At 38.1% G+C, this 23,055-nt stretch overlaps 1 protein-coding gene across 12 annotated transcripts in view; it reads right to left on the minus strand.

The window, feature by feature from the left end:
- Positions 1–1,563: 1,563 nt before the first annotated feature.
- IMMP2L (inner mitochondrial membrane peptidase subunit 2) overlaps positions 1,564–23,055 on the minus strand; it is an 870,942-nt gene continuing 849,450 nt past the window's right edge. For 11 of the 12 annotated variants that reach the window (XM_028844870.2, XM_015134720.3, XM_077994813.1 and 8 more), the window contains one exon: positions 1,564–2,234. In XM_028844870.2, coding sequence (XP_028700703.1) covers positions 2,225–2,234 — 10 coding nt within the window. In that variant the 3' untranslated portion in view covers positions 1,564–2,224. The remainder of the gene's footprint in view (positions 2,235–23,055) is intronic. The other variant, NM_001261314.1, reaches the window with a different exon arrangement.

Genomic DNA, 23,055 nt, shown 5'->3' on the forward strand with positions numbered 1-23,055 from the left:
CATTTATACAGATTAAATTTATAATTCACAGGAGGGGAACTCCATTCATCTTAGAAGGCTCAGCCTATGGCACCCCTTCTGTGACGGTTTCCCCCATCCCTATTTCCCCAGACACAATCAGATTTACAGCCCTTTCTGCTCACATTTCACCTATTCCATGCTCTATACCTGCTGCTGAATTGTATGTTAACTGTTAGCCTCTTTACAGTTCCTCCTTCCCCCACCAGTAGACTATGAGAACCTATGTTTTATCTACCTTGATTTTCCTGTCCTTAACACAGTGCCTAGGATTCATACATTGATTAGACAGAATTTTATTGTCAATTATGAACAATCGTATGACCAAGTTGAGCAAGATAAACTCTGCTCTAGAATAGACTACTAGCTCACAGTCTAGTAGGGGAGAAAATATGTACACAAATCATTAACATGCACAGTGACACATTAATGAACGTATATGTCAGGTAGAGCAGTGACTGCCTGGGGTCGTATTCCTGAAGAAGTAACTAGTCAGCTGAGCTGTTCAACAAGCATTAGGCATTAACTCTGCTGGTGATGTGCTGGATGGCTAGTGAATAGAAAATTGAATAGGAAGAGCATTTACCTTCCTTCCAAAGATTTAGAATCTTGAATGAATAGTTCGAGTAACAATGGCACGGGTAGTCAATAAGGTAGCAAGGCTGATAGCCAATGGGCTAAACTGTTAAAATATTGAACTCTTCTATACCAGTGGTAAATAGCAGCCACTACCAGCACCTATTTGTTCTTTACTCTACCTCCCCTCAGTACTCCCAATCCTCTCTTATATGACCCTTAGACCTTCCTGTGTTCCAGCAAGTAAAGGGTCAATACCCTTATGCACTAAACATTTTACAAATAATTCCAAGGGAGGCACTTTGCCAAGAAAGAAAAAAAAAATTACAAGCTTTGAAATAGCAGTATTTGGTCAACTGCAGTTAAAAGCCAGGGTATGAAGTTCAAGTTGGGGAAGAGAAAATTGAACTGAAGAATTGAGAAGGGCAATGAAGAGCCAGAGAAAAATTTTAAGCGATCTGCTTTAGAAAAAAATTCTGACCAACATTAGTATATAAGTGCTCATCAATATTTGTTGAATATGATGATGCTATGATGAAAAAGAAGCTTTCATAAACACAGACTTAGATGCAGGGAATTTACTCCCTTATCCATACAAATTACAGACTCTATTATTCTACTATAACTTTGCAATTGGTGATTTCAGTATTACAGACGTGAATACTGAGAAATAATTAGGGGAAGAAAATCAAACTTGGCTGATCTGGACTGTTTTTTCTTCTATTTCACTCAGAACTTTTAAACAAATAGTATGACTAAATGCTGATAAATGGGTTTACCCATCATTGTGAACAGGCATGATATTACTCAGAAATGTAAGATTAAAAAGGGCCAATAAGAAAGGCTTGACTGTATGCAAGTATCAATAGAATGGGTTCTCCATTACTTTAATTCCTTATTTTCAGAACAGGTAAGAAATTCCTCATTAATGGATGTGCTCAATGAGAATTAAACACTCAAGACAGGACCTGACAAATCATTGTTTTATTTTAACATCACTGTTTACTGTTCTTCCTAACTGGCAGTTACTACTTTGTAGATACTACAAATCACAATATAATTCCCATCATTATATGTATAATATGTGTTCCTTCTTGTTCTACCTTAACAGTAAGTGGCAAATACATCATTTTTATTGAATATTAATTTTCAATTTATTTCAGCAGCAAGCACCAAAATCAAAACCCAACAATCAATAGAATAAGTATATGTAACAAATAATCTGAAATTTAGCCCCATTAAGACATGTGGATGCAGTATTTTTACATTCTCAAAGATCTACATATTTTGGGGGCATTAAACAACAGGGAACTAAAATTTAACACAAAATCAGGTGCCATTTAATACTATTTAACGTTTGAAAATTATTTATTTAATAATACAGATCGTCTTAATGTGCTGTAAATTTTTCTCACACAGCATCATATTGTTGGAAGTTTTTCCCTTTTGGAGGTTTTGTTTTTCCATTCCTCTCCAGTAACTGGCATCCCAATGCCAGCAACTCAGGTAGATTCATGCAGTCATTCCTCTTCTCTCTGTACTGGTAAGCGCTCTGGAGGAAGAACAGATTCTAATTTCTGCCAGCGCTCTGGGGGCCACAGGATATGTGTGGCATGGGCATGCAGAAGTCCTAGGGAAACCTGAATTCATGAGAAACACAAAGAAAGCAAGAAATAAATCATTTTATAAAAATAGTTATTAATATATTGAAAGCAGAATTTAATCCAGGTTTAACATTCAATGGAAAGGTGAAGATCAATTTAAAAAAAAAGTAAACACCTTTTGTAGCCATTGAAATACAAAGAAAAAAACAGTAAGCACTTATATAGCATTTTCCTAGGTGCTATTACATGTAAACTCCTTTAACCCTCACAAAAACCATTTGAGGTAGGTTCTGTTAATATTTCCCTTTTACAGACGAGAAAGCAAAGCTCAAAGAGGTTAAAAAATTTGCCAAAAGTCATATAGCTACCAAGTGGTTAGTCTGTCTTTAGAACCAAGCAGTTTGACACCAGAGTCCACCATCTTAACCATTATCCTCAAGAGCCTGATTGCATAGACCCAGGAAGCATAAATCTGGTGTATGTTCTCAGAATTTCCCACAGAGTTACTGGTATCCCAGAGAGACTTTCTTTATGGAAAAATCACAGAGCCCTAAAAAATATACATATTTTGTAAAAAACATTGTCCCACCTACTAGATGAGCAGCAGGAGTTAGGTGTGAGACTGGGTGGGCTGTCTCCATGGAGAGTACACTGAGTAACGCGGATCTAGTACTCATGGAGAGAGGTGGAAAACCAAGAGAAAGCAAACAAGGTGGGATGGGTAGTGAGGAAAAATAATAAAGTATACAGATCATGGCAGATGGTAAAGAATCCCCATTAGCAGAGGTGAGCAGAGATTGGCGAGGATGGAAGAGGTGAGCGGGAGGACTTAAGGCTGAGCCCAAAGACAGGAAGGGAGCCCTTAAACATCTTATATCTTCTTAAAGACATCAATTTCAGCAAACAGAAGAACAGAGCAAACTTGTTTAAAAGGAAGATCAGGGTCTTATCTTCAGAGATTCCCCTTCAACAGGTCTGAAGGAGGGCCTGGAAATCTGTGCTTTTAAAAAAAGTGTTGTTATAGTTATTATCACATGATATTTTAATGGTATTTAGAAGCTTACAAAATACACTCATATTTAGCACATATTTACTGAGTGCCAGTTATAAAGTAATACTATACGTCCACTTTATTTACCATTTTCAAATGTTTTTCCTATAAATTGGACTTCCACAGAGATTAACATAAAACATTCTTTTCACTGAAGCTCTTCTATTTGCTATTACATGAATTCAAGAAATCTCTTCTATTTGCTATCGTACATATTCAAAAAAATCACATTGTCTAGGGACTCAAAGACAGAGCTGGATGTCAGGGAAGGTTTCCAAAAAGATAATCAGAAACACATTGTTTACAAAGAAGAAGAAGAAGAAAAATCTTTTAACAACAACTTGAAATACAAACTAAATAAGCACGAAGGGTAGCAAGAAGCCCTTGGGCTCAATAAAGGGTTTTTTCTTCTACTTGTTATTTTGAAAATCAGACCTATAAAAAATTTGAAAGTGTGGCACAAAAAACAGTTCCATCAAAAGTAAGCGTTTACATTTTGCTGCATTCATTTCTTCCTCATTTTATGTGTGTGTACATATATGTTACATGTACACAGCTACTTCTAAACTGTTTGACAGTTGTTGACATCATACTAAATTTATCCCTGAATACTTTATCATATATCTCCTGAGAACTAAGACCATTTCATATATGAACATAATAGCATTATTATACACAAGATTTTTAATGTAGATACAATATTACTTATTACAGAGTCCATATTCAAAATTTTCTGATTGTTCTAGTGATGTCTTTCATAGCCATTATTTTAAAAACTCAAGGTCTAATCAAGGGTCACAGATTGCATTTGATGCTCATTGTTTTGCTTCGATTTACATTTAATTTCTTTTAATCTGGAGTCCCGGCAAGTTGCCTTGTAAAATGTCCTATATCTGGAATTGCTTGATTTTTTTCCCTCATGACTAGAGTCAAGTTCCATCAAATCAGGAGGCACAAAATGTTGGTGCATCTCATTGTTATGAAGCAAGTTTGATCACTTAAGGCAATATTGACTAGATTTCTCCATCACAAATAAATCTTTTTCCTTCTGTAATGGAATAACTCTGTGATATATTTTATAATAATGTAAATATCCTATATGCCAGCTATATTTCATCTAATTGTTTTAACATTCATTGATGACCCTGCTGAATCACTTATTACATTAGGGATTACAAAAACAATGATTTTCCAAATGTATTCTTTCTTTTGCATTTATTAGTTGGCATTATTCTCTAAAAAAAAGTGCTTTCCCTCTCACCCTGCCTCTACTGTAATATCAAGAAGTCCTTTTTTAAGTCAAAATCTGTGACTACTTTTTATTTATCTGTTTGATGCTCAAATGTCTTAAGTTTGGCCAGTGGGAGCTCTATGTGTCCTTTGGAGACATCTCCATCTGTATTTTAGCACTACCTTACTTTTTGACACTACTAGTTGTTACAGGCTTACCTTTTATCTTATACCTGTTCCACCTGAGATCAGACATTTCTTTAAAGTGCCTTGGTTTCTTTTAGCAAGGAATGCTATTTAGAAACCAAGATTTGGTACTAGGTGTGCTCAGTGCTCCTAGGGTATCAATATTCTATGCCATTTCAGGGAATACATATAAAAAATCCAATACCACAAGGTTCTCCCTCACCTTCTGCACTCCATATTTTATCTCCCTTCTTCCACAGTGATTATCCTGGCTCCCCACAACATTAACACATTTACTCATTTATACTTCCCTAAAATATACTCAAAATAGTTTCAAGGTGACTACATTACAACCATTACCAACAACAAATTTGCTGAGTACAAATTAAGATTTCTATGTAATTATTTTAGTCCTTAAAATATATCTCATTTTAAGGGTGTACTCGTAGGCTGGAGTACAGTGGCACAATCTTGGCTTACTGCAAGCTCTGCCTCCCAGGTTCACACCATTCTCCTGCCTCAGCCTCCTGAGTAGTTGTGACTACAGGCACCTGCCACCACACCCAGCTAATATTTTGTATTTTTAGTAGAGAGGGGGTTTCACTGTGTTAGCCAGGACAGTCTCGATCTCCTGACCTAGTGATCCGCCTGCCTCGGCCTCGGCCTCCCAAAGTGCTGGGATTACAGGCATGAGCCACTGTGCCTGGCCTGGAATAAATTCTTTATTTTCTCCCCCATATAGTTATGTTACCATTTGATATAGAGTTAGGCTCATTTGTTTCTATTTATATTCAATTTTAGAGTTTGCTTTTATTACCCATTTTTGATTCCATTTTATTTTCGAATATATAAAAATTTACATCATTCAAAAGTTAAGATTATTTTTTAAAGATGTGGTAGGCAGAATGATGCCTCCTCCGCCACTGTCCTGGCAAAAGATGTCCACATCTTAATTGCCAGAAGCTGTGAATATGTTAGAGAATAAAGAAGAATTAAGAGTGCTAACCAGTTGACCTTAAGATAACAAGAATATTCTCTATTATTTTATGGACCTGAATGTAATCACAAGGGTCCTAAACAGTGAAAGCAAGAGGCAGAAGGGTCAGATTCAAAGAGATTTGAAAATGTGGTGCTGCTGGCTTTGAAGTTGGAGAAAAGGACCATGAGCCAAGGAATGCAGGCAGCCTCTTGAAGCTAGAGAAAGGAAGGAGATGAATTATCCTCTAGAACTTTCAGAAGGAATGCAGCCCAGTTGACACCTTAACTTTAGCCCAATGAGACCCATATTGGACTTAGGACCTCCAGAACTGTAAAATAGTAAATTTGTGGTGTTGTAAGGATCTACATTTATGGGAATTTATTCTATCAGCAATAGGAAACTAAAACAAAAAGTATACAAAGAGAAATCCCATTCCCATCTTCCACCCATCCCCAATAGGTAACTAATTTTATTAGTTTCCGGTTTGCTGTTTCTGTTTCCTTTTTGAAGAGGAAAAAAAGCAAATAAGCATACATACGTGTTCCTTTTTCCCTTTTAGACTTATACCAAAGGTAACATGCTGTATTCTCTTTTGCACCTTGCTTTTATTTTCAACAATATATCCTGGAAGCTACCTCTATCACTTCATAGAAATGAAGTCTGTGTTTTTTTGAAGTCTCCTCACCCCATCTAACCCTAGTGATTCTGCTGATTACTCAATTGGGGAACCTAAATCTGTAGTTTCCACTTTGTTTCACATCCTGAAAAGGTAAACCTAATCAGCTTTAAAGAATCCCTTGAATGTATTCCAGAACATCCTAAATAACCATTCCAACTACATTAACTTCCAGGAAATACTTCCCTAGATCTAAATGATCTGTCATATTGCAGTTTTTATCCAGTTTTGTTCTTATCTGAGCTCAGCAGAGTTGGAAAACAGCTGGTCTCCATCTCTTCTACAATAACCCTTTTTAAAATGTGATAGCTGCTACTCAGATGTACCTCAAGCCTTTATTTGCTTTTCAAGATGTTTAACTTTTTTTTCATAAGGGTGACTTGCCAGTCTTCTAACTTGGCTGAACTCTTGCCAATATATCTGCTTGCTTGCTTAGCTTTGGACTCAGTTTTGGGCATAGTGATTCAATTTTTTTAACACTCATTTTACCAAAACCAATCTTAGAATTCTTTTATTTTAAACATTCATTAAAGCTACTAATCTTGCTTCCTGAAAAAAAAAATTCATCTTCACAATGATGAATGATGAGGATTCTATCAGATAACATCAATATTCCTTCAAAACATGGTATGGAATGCAAAATTCAGGGTTTCTTTTTTTAATACTGAGAATAATAGAGAGAGAGAGAGCCTATTCATCCTCCATAGTGTCTTGTCACGGATCTTCATTTTTAAAAATTGATATATCTACAGGCAGGCAAAGAATATCGTAAATATAGAAGGAGATAAAAATCCAGAAATATATGAACTTTGTAAAAATTAAAAGTTATCCTTCAGGTACAGTTTTGGCTTGCATACTGGTTGTATTAGGTAGGTTCTCCAGAGAAACTGAACCAACAGGATGTGTGTGTACATATATATATGTGTGTGTGTATATATATATATATATATATATATATAGAGAGAGAGAGAGAGAGAGAGAGAGAGAGAGAGAGAGAGAGAGAGAGAGATTTATTTTTAAGGAATTAGCACATGTGATTGTGGAGGCTTGGCAAGTCCAAAATCTGACAAGGGAGGTCAGCCGACTGGAGACCCAGGAAAAAGTTGCAGTTTGAGTCCAAAGGCAGACTGCTTGTGAACCAGGAAGAGTCAATGTTGCAGGTGAGGTCTGAAGACGATCTGCTGGCATGTTCCTTCTTACTCAGGGGAAGTCATCCTGTTGTTCTATTCAGGCCTTCAACTGATTGGAAGAGGCTTACCCACATTACAGAGAGTAACCTGCTTTATTCAAAGTCAATCAATTTAAATGTAAATCTCATTCAAAAGCACCCTCACAGAAACATCCAGAATAATGTTTGACCAAAAATCTGGGCACACTGGCTCAGCCAACCTGACACATAAAATTCACCATCACACCTGACAAATACAATCCCCCTGCTCTTTGCTTACTCAGTGTTACACTCAGTGCTTACTCTATGCAGGGCAGTGTTCTGAATGACTTACACATACTGACTCATTTAATTCTCACAATAACCCATGGGGTAAGTACTATTACTGCCTCTATTTCATAGTCGAGGTAGTCTAGGTGCAGCAATGCATTTTTTTGAGTCCAGACTCAAATACATAAACTCTGTTTCTAGAAGCTTTCTATCAGGATCACCATATCATTTATCATCCAAATGAAACACTTCTGGCAGTCCAAGGGGGTGCTAGTTTAATTAAGTCAGGACAATAAAAATAAATCAGGACTGTCCTTGACAAATCAGAATATAGTTGCCCTAATATAGTTGCTTCTCAATACGGCTAGGTCCCACATTCTTTCCTGAAAAAATAGACTCATCACAAGTAAGTGTACATTGTTATGTGCTAAATTGTGTTACCTCAAATTTATATGTTGAAGTCCTAACTCGTAATACCTCAGAATGTGACTGTATTTGGATACAGAAACTTTAAAGGGATGACTAAGTAAAAATGAGGCCAGAAGGCAACTGGATTAGTGATCATATGAGAAGAGGAGATTATGACACATAGAGAAACACCAGAAGCACATGTGAACACAGAGAAGTTCATGTGAGAACATAGTAAGAAGGTGGCCATCAACAGTCAAGGAGGGGGACTGTAGAAAAAACCAAACATACTGAACCCTTGATCTTGGATTTCTAGTTCCAGAATTGTCAGAAAATAAATTTATGTTGTTTAAGCCACACAGTCTGTGGTATTTTGTTATGAGAGCCCTAGCAAGCTAATATACACATGAATTAAAATAACACTGTGCAGCCGGGTGCAGTGGCTCACGCCTATTATCCCAGCACTGTGGGAGGCCGAGGTGGGCAGATCACCTCAGGTCAGGAGTTCGAGACCAGCCTGGTCAACATGGCAAAACCCCATCTCTATTAAAAATACAAACATTAGACAGATGCAGTGGCACCTGCCTGTAATCCCAGCTACCCGCGAGGCCGAGGCAGAAGAATCGCTTGAACCCTGGAGTCAGAGGTTGCAGTGAGCCGAGATCACGCCACTGCACTCCAGCTTCAGTGACAGAGGGAGATTCTGTCTCAAAAACAAACAAACAAACAAAAAAACAAACAAAAAAAACACTGCTAGAAGTCAGGTCCATGAAATGTCCTAATACTCCTCAAAATAGGGGAACAAAGAAATATGTCGAGAGAAAAGCAAAACAATTTTTGCTTTAAAGAAAAAGAGAGAGGATTAAGTATATATAACTCTTCCAATAAGTTAAATACTTTGAACAACTAACCTAACATCTTGTTGGAACTTGATTCTCCCCTCTCCTTACTTATTTGTGTCCCATGTGTAACTGTGTCTCCTTCAATGTATTCACATTTTTCAGGTATAAGAAAGTTACTTTTACAGTAAATTTCAAAACACAATAGCAAAAGCATATTAAATGAACCCTGAAAACCTTGAGCAGATCATTGCATTTGTAATATGTACTGAATGTGAAGATAAGTCCCCTACATGTCTTAATAGAACTCTTGTAATAACTGTTGCCCCTATGGTAGAGTGGGAGGACACTGAGCCCACAGATTGCGAATTTGTAATCTAGAACAGTAGTCACCAAACTGTTTTGATTATGCATCAGCAAAAAATTTGAGGATTCATCCCTATTATTTATGTTAAAATTACATACATACTATTAACAATCCATAAAATCAAATGTTAATATGGCTTAGATTCTTATTTTAGATACAAATAGAAGTTCTGATATTTCTTTCTTGCCTCCCATGGATCATTGTATTCACTACTTGAATATTCCTGCTTCCCACTTTAGCAATCTCTGTTTTAGGAAACACCAAAATTACTGGCTGGAAAGTGATCAGGGATATCAGTCAATGGGTTGTTTCACCCACACAATGCCAATGAACCACATGGACTAAATTTGCACTGAATTGCCTGTCTTTGATTGAGTTGGCTCCACTGAGAAGTTATTTTGGCATCTGGTAGACACAGTCTTCATGAGCCCAGCCTTTCCTTCAGATGCCAGGGGGACAGGTGTTCCCTCCCCTCCCTTTCCACAAACCTATAGTCTACAGAACACTCTTTCATTTCTTGGCTTCAGGTAGTTTCACCCTCTCTTGAGGGAAAGGCTTGCAAGGACATGATAAGGACAAGCAAATGCAAAAGAGCCTTGAGTTGGGATAGAGGAAAAAACACAGGAAAGAAAATAAGGAAGAACAAGACCAGTAGTGGGAGGAAAGACATTTTTAAAAAGATGTTCAGGCACTTCTACTATGTGAGGGGCCCTCACCAGACACTGAATTTGCTAGCCCCTTAATCTTGGATTTACTAACCTCCAGAACCGTTAGCAATACATTTCTGTTTACATGCTTAAAAAAAAGAAAGATGTTCAGAACTTGTATTGGTCTATTCTCAAGCTGCTAATAACTAATAAAGACATACCCAAGACTGGGTAATTTATAAAGGAAAGAGGTTTTATTGACTCACAGTTACTGTGAGGAAACTTACAATCATAGCAGAAGGGGAAGCAAACATGTCCTTCTTCACATGATGGCAGCAAGCAGAAGTGCTGAGCAAAAGGGGGAAAAGCCCTTTATAAAACCATCAGATATCATGAGACTCACTCACGATCGCAACAACAACATGAGGGTAACTGACCCCATGATTCAATTACCTCCTACCAGGTCCCTTCCATGACATGTGGGGATTGTGGGAATTACAATTCAAGATGAGATTTAAGTGGGGACACAGCCAAACCATTTCATTCCACACCCAGCCCCTCCCAAATCTCATGTCCTCTCATTTCAAGACACAATCATGTCTTTGCAACAGTCCCCCAAAGTCATAACTCATTCCACCATTAACCCAAAAGTCTAAGCCCAAAGTTTCATCTGAGACAAGGCAAGTCCCTTTTGCCAAGAGCCTGTAAAATCATAAGCAAGTTAGTTACACCCTAGATACAATGAGGGTATGGGCATTGGGTAAACACACTCATTCCAATGGGAGAAATTGGTGAATACAAAGGGACTACAGGCCCCATGCAAGTCTGAAATCCAGTAGGGTAGTCATTAAACCTTAAAGTTCCAAAATGATTCTCCTTTGACTCCATGTCTCATATCCAGGTCATGCTGATGCAAGAGGTGAGCTCCAATGGCCTTGGGCAGCTCTGTCCCTGTGGCTTTGCAGGGAACACCTCCCCTTCTGGCTGCTTTCATGGGGTGGTATTGACTGTCTGCAGCTTTTCCAGGTGCACAATGCAAGCTATCAGTGGATCTACCATTTTGGGGTCTGGAGGACGGTGGCCCTCTTCTCACAGTTCCATTAGGCAGTGCACCAGTGGGGACTCTGTGAGGGCTCCAACCCCACATTTCCCTTCCACACTGCCCTAGCAGAGGTTCTTCATGAGAGCTCCCCATCTACAGCAGACTTCTTCCTGGACATCCAGGTATTTCCATATATCCTCTGAAGTCTAGATGGAGGTTTCCAAACCTCAGTTCTTGACTTCTATGCACCTGCAAGCCCAACCACATGGTAGCTGCCAAGGCTTGGGGCTCCCTCCGAAGCAATGCTGTGCCTTGGCCCCTTTTAGGCACAGCTGAAGCCAAAACAGCTGGGACTCAGGGCACCATGTCCTGAGGCTGCTTAGAGAAGGTGGGCACTGGGCCCAACCCATGAAACCATTTTTCCCTCCTAGGCCTCCAGGCCTGTGATGGGAGGGACTGCCATGATGGTCTCTGACATGCCCTGGAGACATTTTCTTCATTGTTTTGGCAATTAACATTGGGCTTCTTATTACTTATGCAAATTTCTGCAGCTGGGTTGAATTTCTCCCAAGAAAATGAGTTTTTCTTTTCTACCACATCTTCAGGCTGCAAGTGTTCCAAACTTTATACTCTGTCACCTCTTGTATGCTTTGCTGCTTAGAAATTTCTTCCAGCAGATACCCTAAACCATCTCTCTCAAGTTTAAAGTTCCACAGATCTCTAGGACAGGGGTAAAATGCCACCAGTCTCTTTGCTAAAGCATAACAAAAGTCATCTTTGCTCCAGTTCCCAACAAGTTCCTCATCTCCATCTGAGACCACCTCAGGCTAGATTTTATTGTCCATGTCACTAACAGTATTTTGCTCAAAGCTATTAAACAAGTCTTTAGGAAGTTCCAAACTTTCCCATATCTTCCTGTCTTCTGAGCCCTCCAAGTCTCTATGAAGTTCTAAACTTTCTCACACTTTTCTGTCTTTTTCTGAGCCCTCCAAACTGTTCCAACCTCTGCCTGTTACCTAGTTCCAAAGTTGCTTCTACTTTTTGGGGTATCTTTAAGCAGAAACCCACTCCCAGTATCAACTTACTGTATTAGTCCATTCTCATGCCGCAAATAAAGACCTACTTGAGACTGTGTAATTTATAAAGGATAGAGGTTTAACTGAATCACAGTTCAGCATGACTGGAGAGGCCTCAGGAAACTTACAATCATGGCAGAAGGGGAAGCAAGCATGTCCTTCTTCACATGGTGACAGCAAGGAGAAATGTCAAGCAAAAGGGGGAAAGCCCCTTATAAAACCACCAGATCTCATGAGAACTCAGTCACTATCATGAGAACAGCATGAGGGAAACCACCTCCATGATTCAAATACCTCCCACCAGGTCCCTCCCATGACACATGGGGATTATGAGAACTATAATTCAAGATATGATTTGGGTGGGGACACAGCCAAACCATGTCAGAACTAGAGCCAGGGTCAGAAGATGATCAATGTGAGGTGTGAGGAATGAGGTGAAGCACAAAACTTTTAAATCCATTTGATTAAAATATTTTGTATGCAGGAAAAACAATCTGCACTTTTAGCAAATAAAATATTTTGATGAATTTACTTAGCAGCGTAAGAAGAGAGAGAAATTTCCAAATAAACAAAGCAGGAGTCAGATGATATTTATTCTACAATATTAAATTACCTATAATTATGTTCGAAAGTCAAAACAAACTGAAACAATATCCAAAATTTGAAATGTTGTTCTAACATAAGTACTGATTTCTTAATGCTTAAAGAAATGTCAGCTCTCCAATCTGACATCAAAGGTCCTTCACAGTCACATCCTTCCAAACTCATCTTCATGATTTCTCAGTACAAGTACTCTACTCTCAGGGCCTCTCCAGAGCACCCACAACAGGACATACCATATCTATCTGCCTGCTTCTGATTGTCCTTTCAGTTTGTAATCCTCTTCCTTAGATCCCTGGATCCCTCTTGCAAGACCCAATTCAGTCCCGACTCTTCCATCCCAGCCACTCCAATTCATATCCATTTGTTCCTGACCAAGGAATCGAAGCCTGGTGTAGTGTCTCCCCAATATCCAGTTCTTCCCAATATGAAGATCAATATATTTGAGCTAAATATATTTTTTATAAAGTAGCACATCTCTTATCTTCTTGACCTCCCACCTTTGGATCCAGAGGATTATACAGCTATCATCCAGTGTTTTCTCTCAGCATGTATAAGGCTAGTGGTGAGTATAAGGCTAGTGAGGTATCATTAAAAGTGGTGATCCCTTTTGGACCATAACTTATCTGCCAGTGATCCCTACCTTCAGGTCCTTGTTTAAAGGGAAAACCAATGGTTCGGGCCCCAACTTAATTCAAATGAACAAAATGAGCACAGTAGTGGCTACATCCTTTATTAGGCTCAAAAAAACAGGCTCAGTTCTCCCAGTTTTTCTCTCCCTAAATGCACCCGTATTTCATCAAAGGCAGAACCCACTCCTCCTGGGCTTCTTACTACCAGGTTGTCACATCCGAAAACCAATTTTCTTCTCACTGGTTTTGTTATTTCTAAGTCTTCTTAATGAGATTTTGAAAACATTATTATTGGGTTAATAAATGTTTCTTGCTTAAAGGAACAAAATTTAATAATATAAGAACCAAAACATTCATGTGGCTAGGTCAGCAATGACCAATACAAAGTAATTTACTTTCTTATCATAGTACTTACAGCTTTAAAATAGGTTTTAAATAAAACTTACAGTTTTAAAACAAATTTAGTACCTCATCAAAATAAGATAATCACAAATGAAGCTTTAAGAAATTCCCTAAGCATAGTGTGACCATGCAATTTATTACCCAAATTAGGACATTTAAGAGTGAAGGGGGTTATTAATAATTAAACTGGGACAGTAGGTGTAAACCAAGGTGGCTCTAGGATATACAGTCATCCTCCTTATGTGTCATCCCATTATTTTGACAAGTGAACATTTATTGACTATTGCTATACTCTGAGGGCCTTACATATATAACCTCTCTTACTACTAAAGTTAAACCTGCAGTATAGATATTACTAATTGCATTTTGCAAAAAAAAAAAAAACAAAAAACAAAAAAAAACAAAAAAAAACAAAAGCTCAGAATTACTAAGTAACATGCTGATGGCTCTAAGGCTAGTAAATGATAGAAGCAAGATCTGAAATAGGCATGATTCAAAATTCATGCTCCTCCCATCTATAAGGTACTGCTTCTTCTGTGATGTTATGTAATAATTTATGTTTCCATCACTATAGCAAGGGTCAGCAAACATTTTCTCTAAAGGGTCAGAGAGTAAATAGTTTAGGCTTACAGGCCATATGATCTCTGTTGAAACTACTCAACTCTGTACCTGCAGCACAAAAGAGGCATGGACAATATGTAAGTGAATATAACATTTGTTCCAATGAAACTTGATTTACAAAAACAGGCAACAAGCTGTATTCGGCCTGAGGGCCATTGTTCACCAACCCCTGATTTTTACTCTAGACCCTATAACGTCTTTGATGGGACAGGCAGGGTTCTAGCTCACCTTTTCTATATTATAAATTAGCACGGTGTTTTGAACAAGATTGGGAACTACCTGTCAGCAATAAGTATTTACCGAATGCGTGAATTAAGGAGGAAAGCTTGTTTGTAAATGCTGTATTTTATTATCTGGGCATCAAGGAAATTCCTTAACCTACATTAATGGAAACACCCATAGTTCTTTAGAAAACAGTATTAAAGTAACAGGAGGGCTTCCATAATCACTGATGATATACCACAATAGACTGACAGCAATCTATCCCTACAAAGAACTGTGAGACAGTCTCAAACGTGTTTTTAAAAGGTAGAATATGGAATTCCCTAGTACACTTCCTGGTACTGCACTGACAACATGCCCCAATTCTTTCTGGATTTTGCCCTTATAGTCACTGCTGAGACCAGGGCTGTGAGTGTCAAAGAGAGAGCAAGGTCACTAACAAGAAGCACAGGACTTCACTTGCAGCTTCTACTGTGATGTCATGCATTCAACATGATGCCACAAGTGCAGGCGGATGTCCTCACTGTACAGAGACACTGCTTTCCTGATCCCACCTCTCTGGTCACCAGTTTTTGCTCATGTCAACATTACACATGAACAATAACAACCATAATAAAGGCACAACTTTAAAAGCAATCTAAGAGACTAAGAAAAAGTGAGAACAACAAAATGATTCCTTTAATAGCATAACATTGAGATTTCTTGTGGATACTAGCAAAGCAGATGCATGGTTTAAGTAAATCAAACAGAATTAGAAATAAAGGCATGCAAGACCAAATGTCACATAAAAAAATGAGCAATTGCACTGTTAAAAATGATCAAAAAGATACTTTTTAAAAAGACTAAAGCATATCAATCATGCTACCTACTTTATTTTTAAACATGGATTAACATATCCATACTTGAATTTTTTTCACCAACATTTTTGGATACAGGAGACTAGGTTCATACAGAGAACAGTATTAGCCTATTATCCACTCACACATTCCCACGATGCTTATCTACACAGCATACAGAACAGATAAACACAACTCCTAATAAACAAAGGCATGCACACAGAATGCTTCCATTCCACATAAGCACTGACTGATATGCAGTCAAAGACAACCTGATAAGAGCAAAGCTTTGGTTGTTTAGGTGAATGAGGTATGTGAATATCATGTGCCAAAGAATTATGCTGAAGGCAAACAAGAAGAGCCTCAAAACTCCTAAGCTCTAAGCTTTGGTGAGCCAAAAAGGATAAAAGAAAAAAAAATACAGATAGAAAGCAATGGAGGAGTGGAGAAGGGAGGCTCTGGAAAAAATGGATAGATAGGTTAGTACAGGGAGGAAGTAGCAGCAGATAAAGTAAAAGGCACAGAGTCAGGGGTGGCACAATGGGTGACCTTTCTTTGTGGGAAATGAGCTACTGAGATTGCCCCCTCTGGTATCACCATCCTGCGAGACCCTAGCAGTAGTGATAGTTCTGGAAGCATGTCACTGTGCAGAAAGACCCAGCATCATTTTCTTCCTCCTCCTTGAACTCAGAAGAGTAATGGCCCTTGCACCTAGGAATATTTCCTGTAGAAAAGAACTCTTTCCTTCCTGAAGATATAATACAGGTCCACAGACCTTACTAGCAATTCTAAAATCAAAAGAGTTCCAAAAATATGAAGTTTTTTGTGACCTTCTGGTAGCAAAATCTGACCTGACTTGAGCTGCTATAAAATTATAGTCTATTTATCCCATAGAGTATGCCAATTCATACTTCTGGCTGCAGAAATATTAATGTGCTTGATTCTAGAAGCCACCTCAGTCTCTGCTGGGGGTATTATGTTACATATGGCATAGACATAGTTTAAATATGCTGTTTATAGATACTGATATCACCTTTCCAACAGCTGAAAAGTCTGAATTCTGTAGTATAAGTTTACTAGTTTCAGATGCGATATTAACATCTTTAAATATAAGCAAAGGTGAATATGTACCAAAGATAATAAATGTAATCAGAGATATAGGCTCAATCCTAGGTGGGACTGGCACCCTACTAGATGCTGGAAATATACAGAAGGTAATAAACATGATCCCTGTCACTTAGGACCTCATGATCTGGTGGGAAAGACAGATGTTTAAACAAAGTTTTGAACTACAACCTGGCATGCTAGGCATACAAAGGAGCCAAGTACCCTGAGAGTAGAGGTTGTGGCCAAGCCTTGAAAAGGCTCCACTGAGCAGATTCATCTAAGTTAGCTCTAAAGGATACTGCTGACTTCACTCCCCTAAGGACAGATCTTCACTTATGACATCCCTTTCCAGATTTTTATCTAGAACATTCTCCTAATCTTTCATTAATTTCAAAGGTGAGATAATGTGATAGGTTTATACAATGTAATATTTTGCAATTTAAAAGCAAGACCCTATGGTTTGGAAGACATTCAAAATGAGACTCTCTCTTTCAAAGGCCTCATTCTAGGACAAGTGTTTTCCTTCATTACCAACAATTTTAACTTTAATCATTTCAAAGCAATTTTCCTGTTCAAGACTTAGCTTTAATCAGAATGCATTTTCAGGTCACTTCATAGCCTCTTCATGCTTCTCTCTAGATAACTACAGAATCATGCATAATCATTCTAGTCCCCCCAAGACACCCTCAGTAAGTAGTCAGTTCAACATTTTATGCAAAAATAGATACAAAACAGGCCTCTGGGGGTATCTCCAGCTAATTTTCATGAATTAATTTCCCAGGATTGATGTTTATGCACCAGTCTCTTTATCACATAATCAAATCACTGGAGTTGAAGTGGTCTAACTCCTTATTTTGCAGCTTGATTAAGCAGGTGATGAAATATTTGAATATAATTTGGATAGTTAACAGCTCACACTATTCACAATAATCCAAGGTGGATGGATGACATTACTGACCGATGTCTCATTGTTTTCTCGTTTTCTTTCCAGTAGTTGATGTCCCACATGTTATTTTTATGTTGGAGATAAAACAGTTCATATAAATACATGAGTGGAGAGGTGTGAAAGGCTTTAATATTGATGATGTTGTTTTAAACCACATTTAGACCAACTAGGCAGGCAGCCACCGAGACAGACTAGACTGCCATTGGTTAAGAGAGGATTTGGGATGACAAGGTGTCTGATACCCACTGCCAATCCCGCTGCTGTGGTGAACGCAGCCATTCCTCTGCTGGGGTTACCTCTGTTCATCTGGGTGGCTATTTTGCTTCCGCTCTCTATCTAAACATCTCCCTCTACTTCCCTTCCCTCTTTGTGTCTGCTTTCAAAATAAAAGGGGAGAGGCTTGGAAAATAAACAACCAGAAATGAAAGAAGATAAATAAAAGTAACAACTACAAAGACCAAGATAGTCGCTGTGACTACCACCACATCCGGTGCCACGTGAAGAAGACAACAGGCTAACTCACACAGCTCTCATATGAGAGGAAACTTCATATTTTTAAAGAGAGACTAACTTTTCCTCTGATTTAATTTTTGCAACACATTTCTAACATAGGGACTAGTACAGGACACTCTAAGTATCATAACGAAAAATATTCACACATTAGGTTGCCCCAAAAAAGGCAGAAACAGAGTTCAAGTTGCTGGCAATCTGGTGAATATTATTTTGCATGAGACTAAGGTGACTTGGTCTTATATGTAATCTTCTAGACACCTAATTTATTCCAATGATGAGAACTTAGATTATGTGGAGGCTTAGATAGGTAGATTGCCCTTACAATTATTTTTCTCAACTGTGTTTTTCATATATAATATCTGTTTTGTTTATGGCCAGAGAGAATTCCTGATTCCAAACTATTGCTACATGTCTGCAAGTGAATGATGAGCCAGATGAGTGAGCCGCCCCACTCTGCCTGTCTCCTCACCCTAAAATGACACTTTGAGTGGTCAGAGCTATAACTGCAGTTCTTACTTTACACCAGAAAATCCAGAAAATTGTGTTGTTGAAGACAAAATAAAGCATAATAAAAGGTAATGGAAAAAGTGGTCTAAATCCGAGAAAAACTGACTTCTCAAGAAGAAACAGATCTAGCATGTGCTTGAAGTTTTAAATGTGCACATGGTGAAGCAGGGTTTACCTCACTGAGATCATTACAGGTGTGGGCATGGCACAATTGGCAACACCAGTCTTAATGATGGCTGCATGTCTGTCCATGTGTCTGTGAAAATAAATGTCTTCTTCTATTGCCTACTCCTCCAGGAAAATGATCCAGATATTCCTTTTCTCCACTCTCAGCAGTTAGGTGGAAGCACCTGTCCTGGGCCCAGCCAATCAGATGCCCACATCTAGGATCATGAACATGGAGGGAGTAATGTGAAGACATAGAAGCAGAGATTACTGGCAGAGACATGAGTGCCAGAAAGTGTCCAGAAACACCAAATGCCATCCTCCCTGCGTTGTTCCTGTGGAGTGGCATAGGGGTGTGCTGTGTTGCTAGCTGTGAAATTCCCAAGCCTAGTTTTCATTGCAATTTTTCTGTAAGCTAGCCAATATTCTTCTAATGACATCTTGTCTGCTAAAATTAGTAAGGATTTAAAAAACAAAACAAAACAAAACAAAACAAAACAAAACTGAGAATGGGTTTGGGTTGTTTGAAACTGAGATGCCAGATTGGTAGGCTGATGTGGAAATACTGCTGAAAGAATAATGTTTATAAGGAGATTAGAAATTAACTCTAATTCCCAGTTCCACGGGTGGGAAAACTGAGGCCCAGAAATGCTACCCAGAGTCACTCAGTTAGCTAGAGATGGGACTTCAAAACCTATTTCTGGCTCTTAATTTGAAGCCCTTTTCACTATACCGATCAGTGAAATGAGGAAAGAACCCTAGAAATTGTAATGTTTGTTAAGGGACCCGCATCCACGCTTTCTATGCCTGCTTTTACTCTAGGGAAAAGTGAGGTCTTTCATTTTCTGCAGGAAAAACAAAAAAACAAAAAAACAAAAAAACACCACTGCACATGAAGGTTTGTACACAGCCATGCCACTCTGTTTGGGAATTGTTCTGATTTGTAGCAGCAGGGCATGTTACAAGCCACTGGGCTGTAAGGAACACTTGCTGAGGGCAACAAAAAAACTAGTGATTATTACAGCAACTTTACATCAATGGGCATAAAAGGCCCTGAAACATAAAGAAATGTGGTAAGATTCCTTTTACTCAACACAACAGATATGCACAGGCCTACTACATGCAAAGCACACAGCAAGGTGTTCTATTTCATAAATGTACCAAGCTGTGTGAGACATAGAATCAGGCCTTAAAAGGCTATAATTCACCGAAGAGGACAGTTGTCATAAGCTTGACCCATGCAATGTGTTTGGCAGAAGTGGAGAAGAGGTTGTAGGAACTGAGAGCAATCTAGTGAGTAATTCGAGCCATTGAAGGATCAGGAAGAGAGACAGGTTCTCACTGGGGAAATGACCTCTGACTGCAATCTGAAGGAAAAAAAAAATGGCAAGAGAGTGGTCAGCAAGAGAATAGTCAGGACTTTTTTGCAATGTTGCTGACAAAAGATATGGCCATGCATAGGAAAAGAAGAAAGAAAAATACTTTGAGATTGAAATCCAACTTCCCTAGTTGGGCATCCAGGCCCTTCATAAATGTTCCTCCGTTTCGTTTCATTTCTCAGCACTCATCAGCTTGTAGCCTGAATCACTCTTATGCCTCCTTGAAAACACTCAGATCTCTCACAGCACACTCTGATCCCTCACAGCTCTGGACATTTGTACATACTGTTGTTTCTGCCTCCCAGAAGGCTTTCTCTTGCTCTTTACCTAGATAACTCCTCTTCATCGTTCCAGACAGTGCCTACATGCCACCTCCTTCTGGAAGGCTTCCATGACCTCTTCTCAGTTTCAGCAGCTTGTGACTAATTCAAACTAGTAATTATCACACTGGACAATGATGATCTATTTAGTTCTTTCTCTCTTACTAGGTGTGAGCTTCTTGAAGCAGGTACTGTCTCATATTCCAAAGACATGATATAAAAGTAGAAAGAAGCTCAAAAAATGTTTGTCAATTGATTAAATGAAAAAATGAAACTGGAGAAAATGCGGATGTAGATTAGACACAACTCAGCAACTGATTGGATATTGGAGCTGAGAAAAGAACAAGGTAGGGAGATGACCATTATTTCTCACCTGCCTGGAAAGATGATAATGCCATTAACAGTTGCGGGATCACAGTACAAGGAGCAGATTTGGGAAATGATGTATTCAGTTTTGTATTACTGAATCTGAGATTCCTATTGAATGCCACAGAAGATATCTTGCATATGGTTGAAAATTCTGTGTGAGAGTTCAGGCGAGGGTGTGAAGCAAAACTTAGAGATTCAGGAGTTACCCAACTGCACCCATGGGAACACAGTGCTCACAGAGGGAAGGAGAAGAAAGCAAGAGCACTAAGGGCAGACACCTGGGGGAACACAGCATTTCGGAGGTAATGCTAGAACGCTACCGACTATATGCAAGAATTCATAAACTTGTTTGAGTAACACATCCACCCTTAAACCGGAGTTCATGAGACATGCACAAGTAGAGAAGCATTGCTTTACTTATAAAAAGGGAGGCATTGAGATTAGTGCACAACAGAATACAGCAGTTAAAGATGAGTGGGGGAAATACTTCTAACATCACCTTTAAAACTGCAGCTATTTGGGTTTTTTTCTTATTGAATCTATAGAACATATAAAGATCTAGATAATGCCTGTTAAAATCCTGAAAATTATGTTCCGGTAGTGCAGTTATACATCTGTGTATATGCACATGACTCATATAGATTAAATATATAATGTAAAACCTCTCAGTAGTTTAATTAAAATATCTCCTCTAATGGAAATAAATGTTACTTTATGAACATTTTGCTTTCAGAAGGGTAAATGCAGTGCTTTATATAATTTTTAGTTGACTTTTAAATGAATTTCACAAGCTTTCAATACCACTTTGGTTAGAAAGAAACTTTTGTTTATGTGAAACAAAGATGCTACCAAAAATGGCAAATATGTACCATTTCTGAGAAATAATTGTAAATGTTTTACTTTAAATATTAAGATATATATGTTCACTTTTTATCAGATCAACTACGAAGCAAATTAAAGCAAAAAACAAGAAATTTAAACTATCATACAGATTTTTGCTACTTTTATTTTTTGTAAAGACTCAATCTGTCTTCTTGAGAAATCATCTTGTTAATAAAGCATAGTTTGAATGACTGACAAAGTAATGTTACTGTGATCATCTTAAAGGCATATTGGTCCAATGTCAGTCCTAGTATTGATATTTAGTCCCTGAATATATTGTTGTTACATTAGGAAAAATTAAGTTAATGGAGTCATTCCAGCTTTGTACACTTTCTATTGACTCTGTGATTTTTTTTTTGTTTTTCAGATTTGAGTTCCTACAAATAATAGTTATCTTGCTTTTGTACTTTGATTACAGTAGTTAATTCAGAGAAATCTGTTCACGGTCATTCAACATTCAATCAATAAACATGCTGGCACAAGGCCATGGCTGGGATGCTTTGTGAGATATTCGAATTTCCATATACTGAAACTGCTAAGAGTAAATAACATGTAGTCTTTTGGTTTTGAATGTAAACAGTTATTGTCTGAAAATTAATAATAGCAGATTATTTAAAGTTGAAATTTATAAAGTGACAGATGAGCCATGTCAAATATAACATAGTAGCAATAAAATAAAACTGGTAGAGCTACCATAAACCAGAAGAAATTCCTCATGGCTAACTATGGACTGACTACTTGAGTGTAGTTTATTTACAAAAATTTTTATATTCCAAGTTGTTATTTCCTAAAGTAGACTGAATAGCAATAAATCTTAATTCTTTTTTGTATGTTCGTTATGTCTATGCCAGAGAAAAGGTAGATCATTTTAATGGTAGCCTAAGGCAAGTATAATGACAGAGACAAATTAATTTTTTTAGAGTGATGTTACAAATTATCTTGAGATTACCCACTGCTATAGATTATATATAACTTTACTCCACTGACTCAGATAGTTCAATGCTAGCTCTAATTTGTAAATTTTCTTAATTTACAATATATCACACAATTCCGTTGTGTGATAATTTAGATTGATCTTGGTCAGGCAAACAGACGAGGGTGACTGTTAAAACTCTTGATGCTTTATAGACCTAGGGATAATGTTACATTGTCAAGGGTTGAAGATAGAGGTGTGTTAGCCCCTGTGTAAATGAAATGCTCACTGCCTTGTGCAGAGAAAGAGAGATTTGGGCTGGTGATGAAGGTCTCACCGTATTTGGCACTCCTGTCCTCCTGTTCTGTGTTCTCTCCCAGTATTAAGAAACTGTCATCAATCCATTTCCCTACCAAAGTGGAATGGAACAAGATATGCATGCAGCAACAGGAGTAGAACCTGCCCTGCCTATGGATGAAGTCTTTTTCACAAAAACTTCTGGCC

The sequence above is a fragment of the Macaca mulatta genome, chromosome 3 (assembly GCF_049350105.2).
Source record: "Macaca mulatta isolate MMU2019108-1 chromosome 3, T2T-MMU8v2.0, whole genome shotgun sequence".
Lineage (NCBI taxonomy): Eukaryota > Metazoa > Chordata > Mammalia > Primates > Cercopithecidae > Macaca > Macaca mulatta.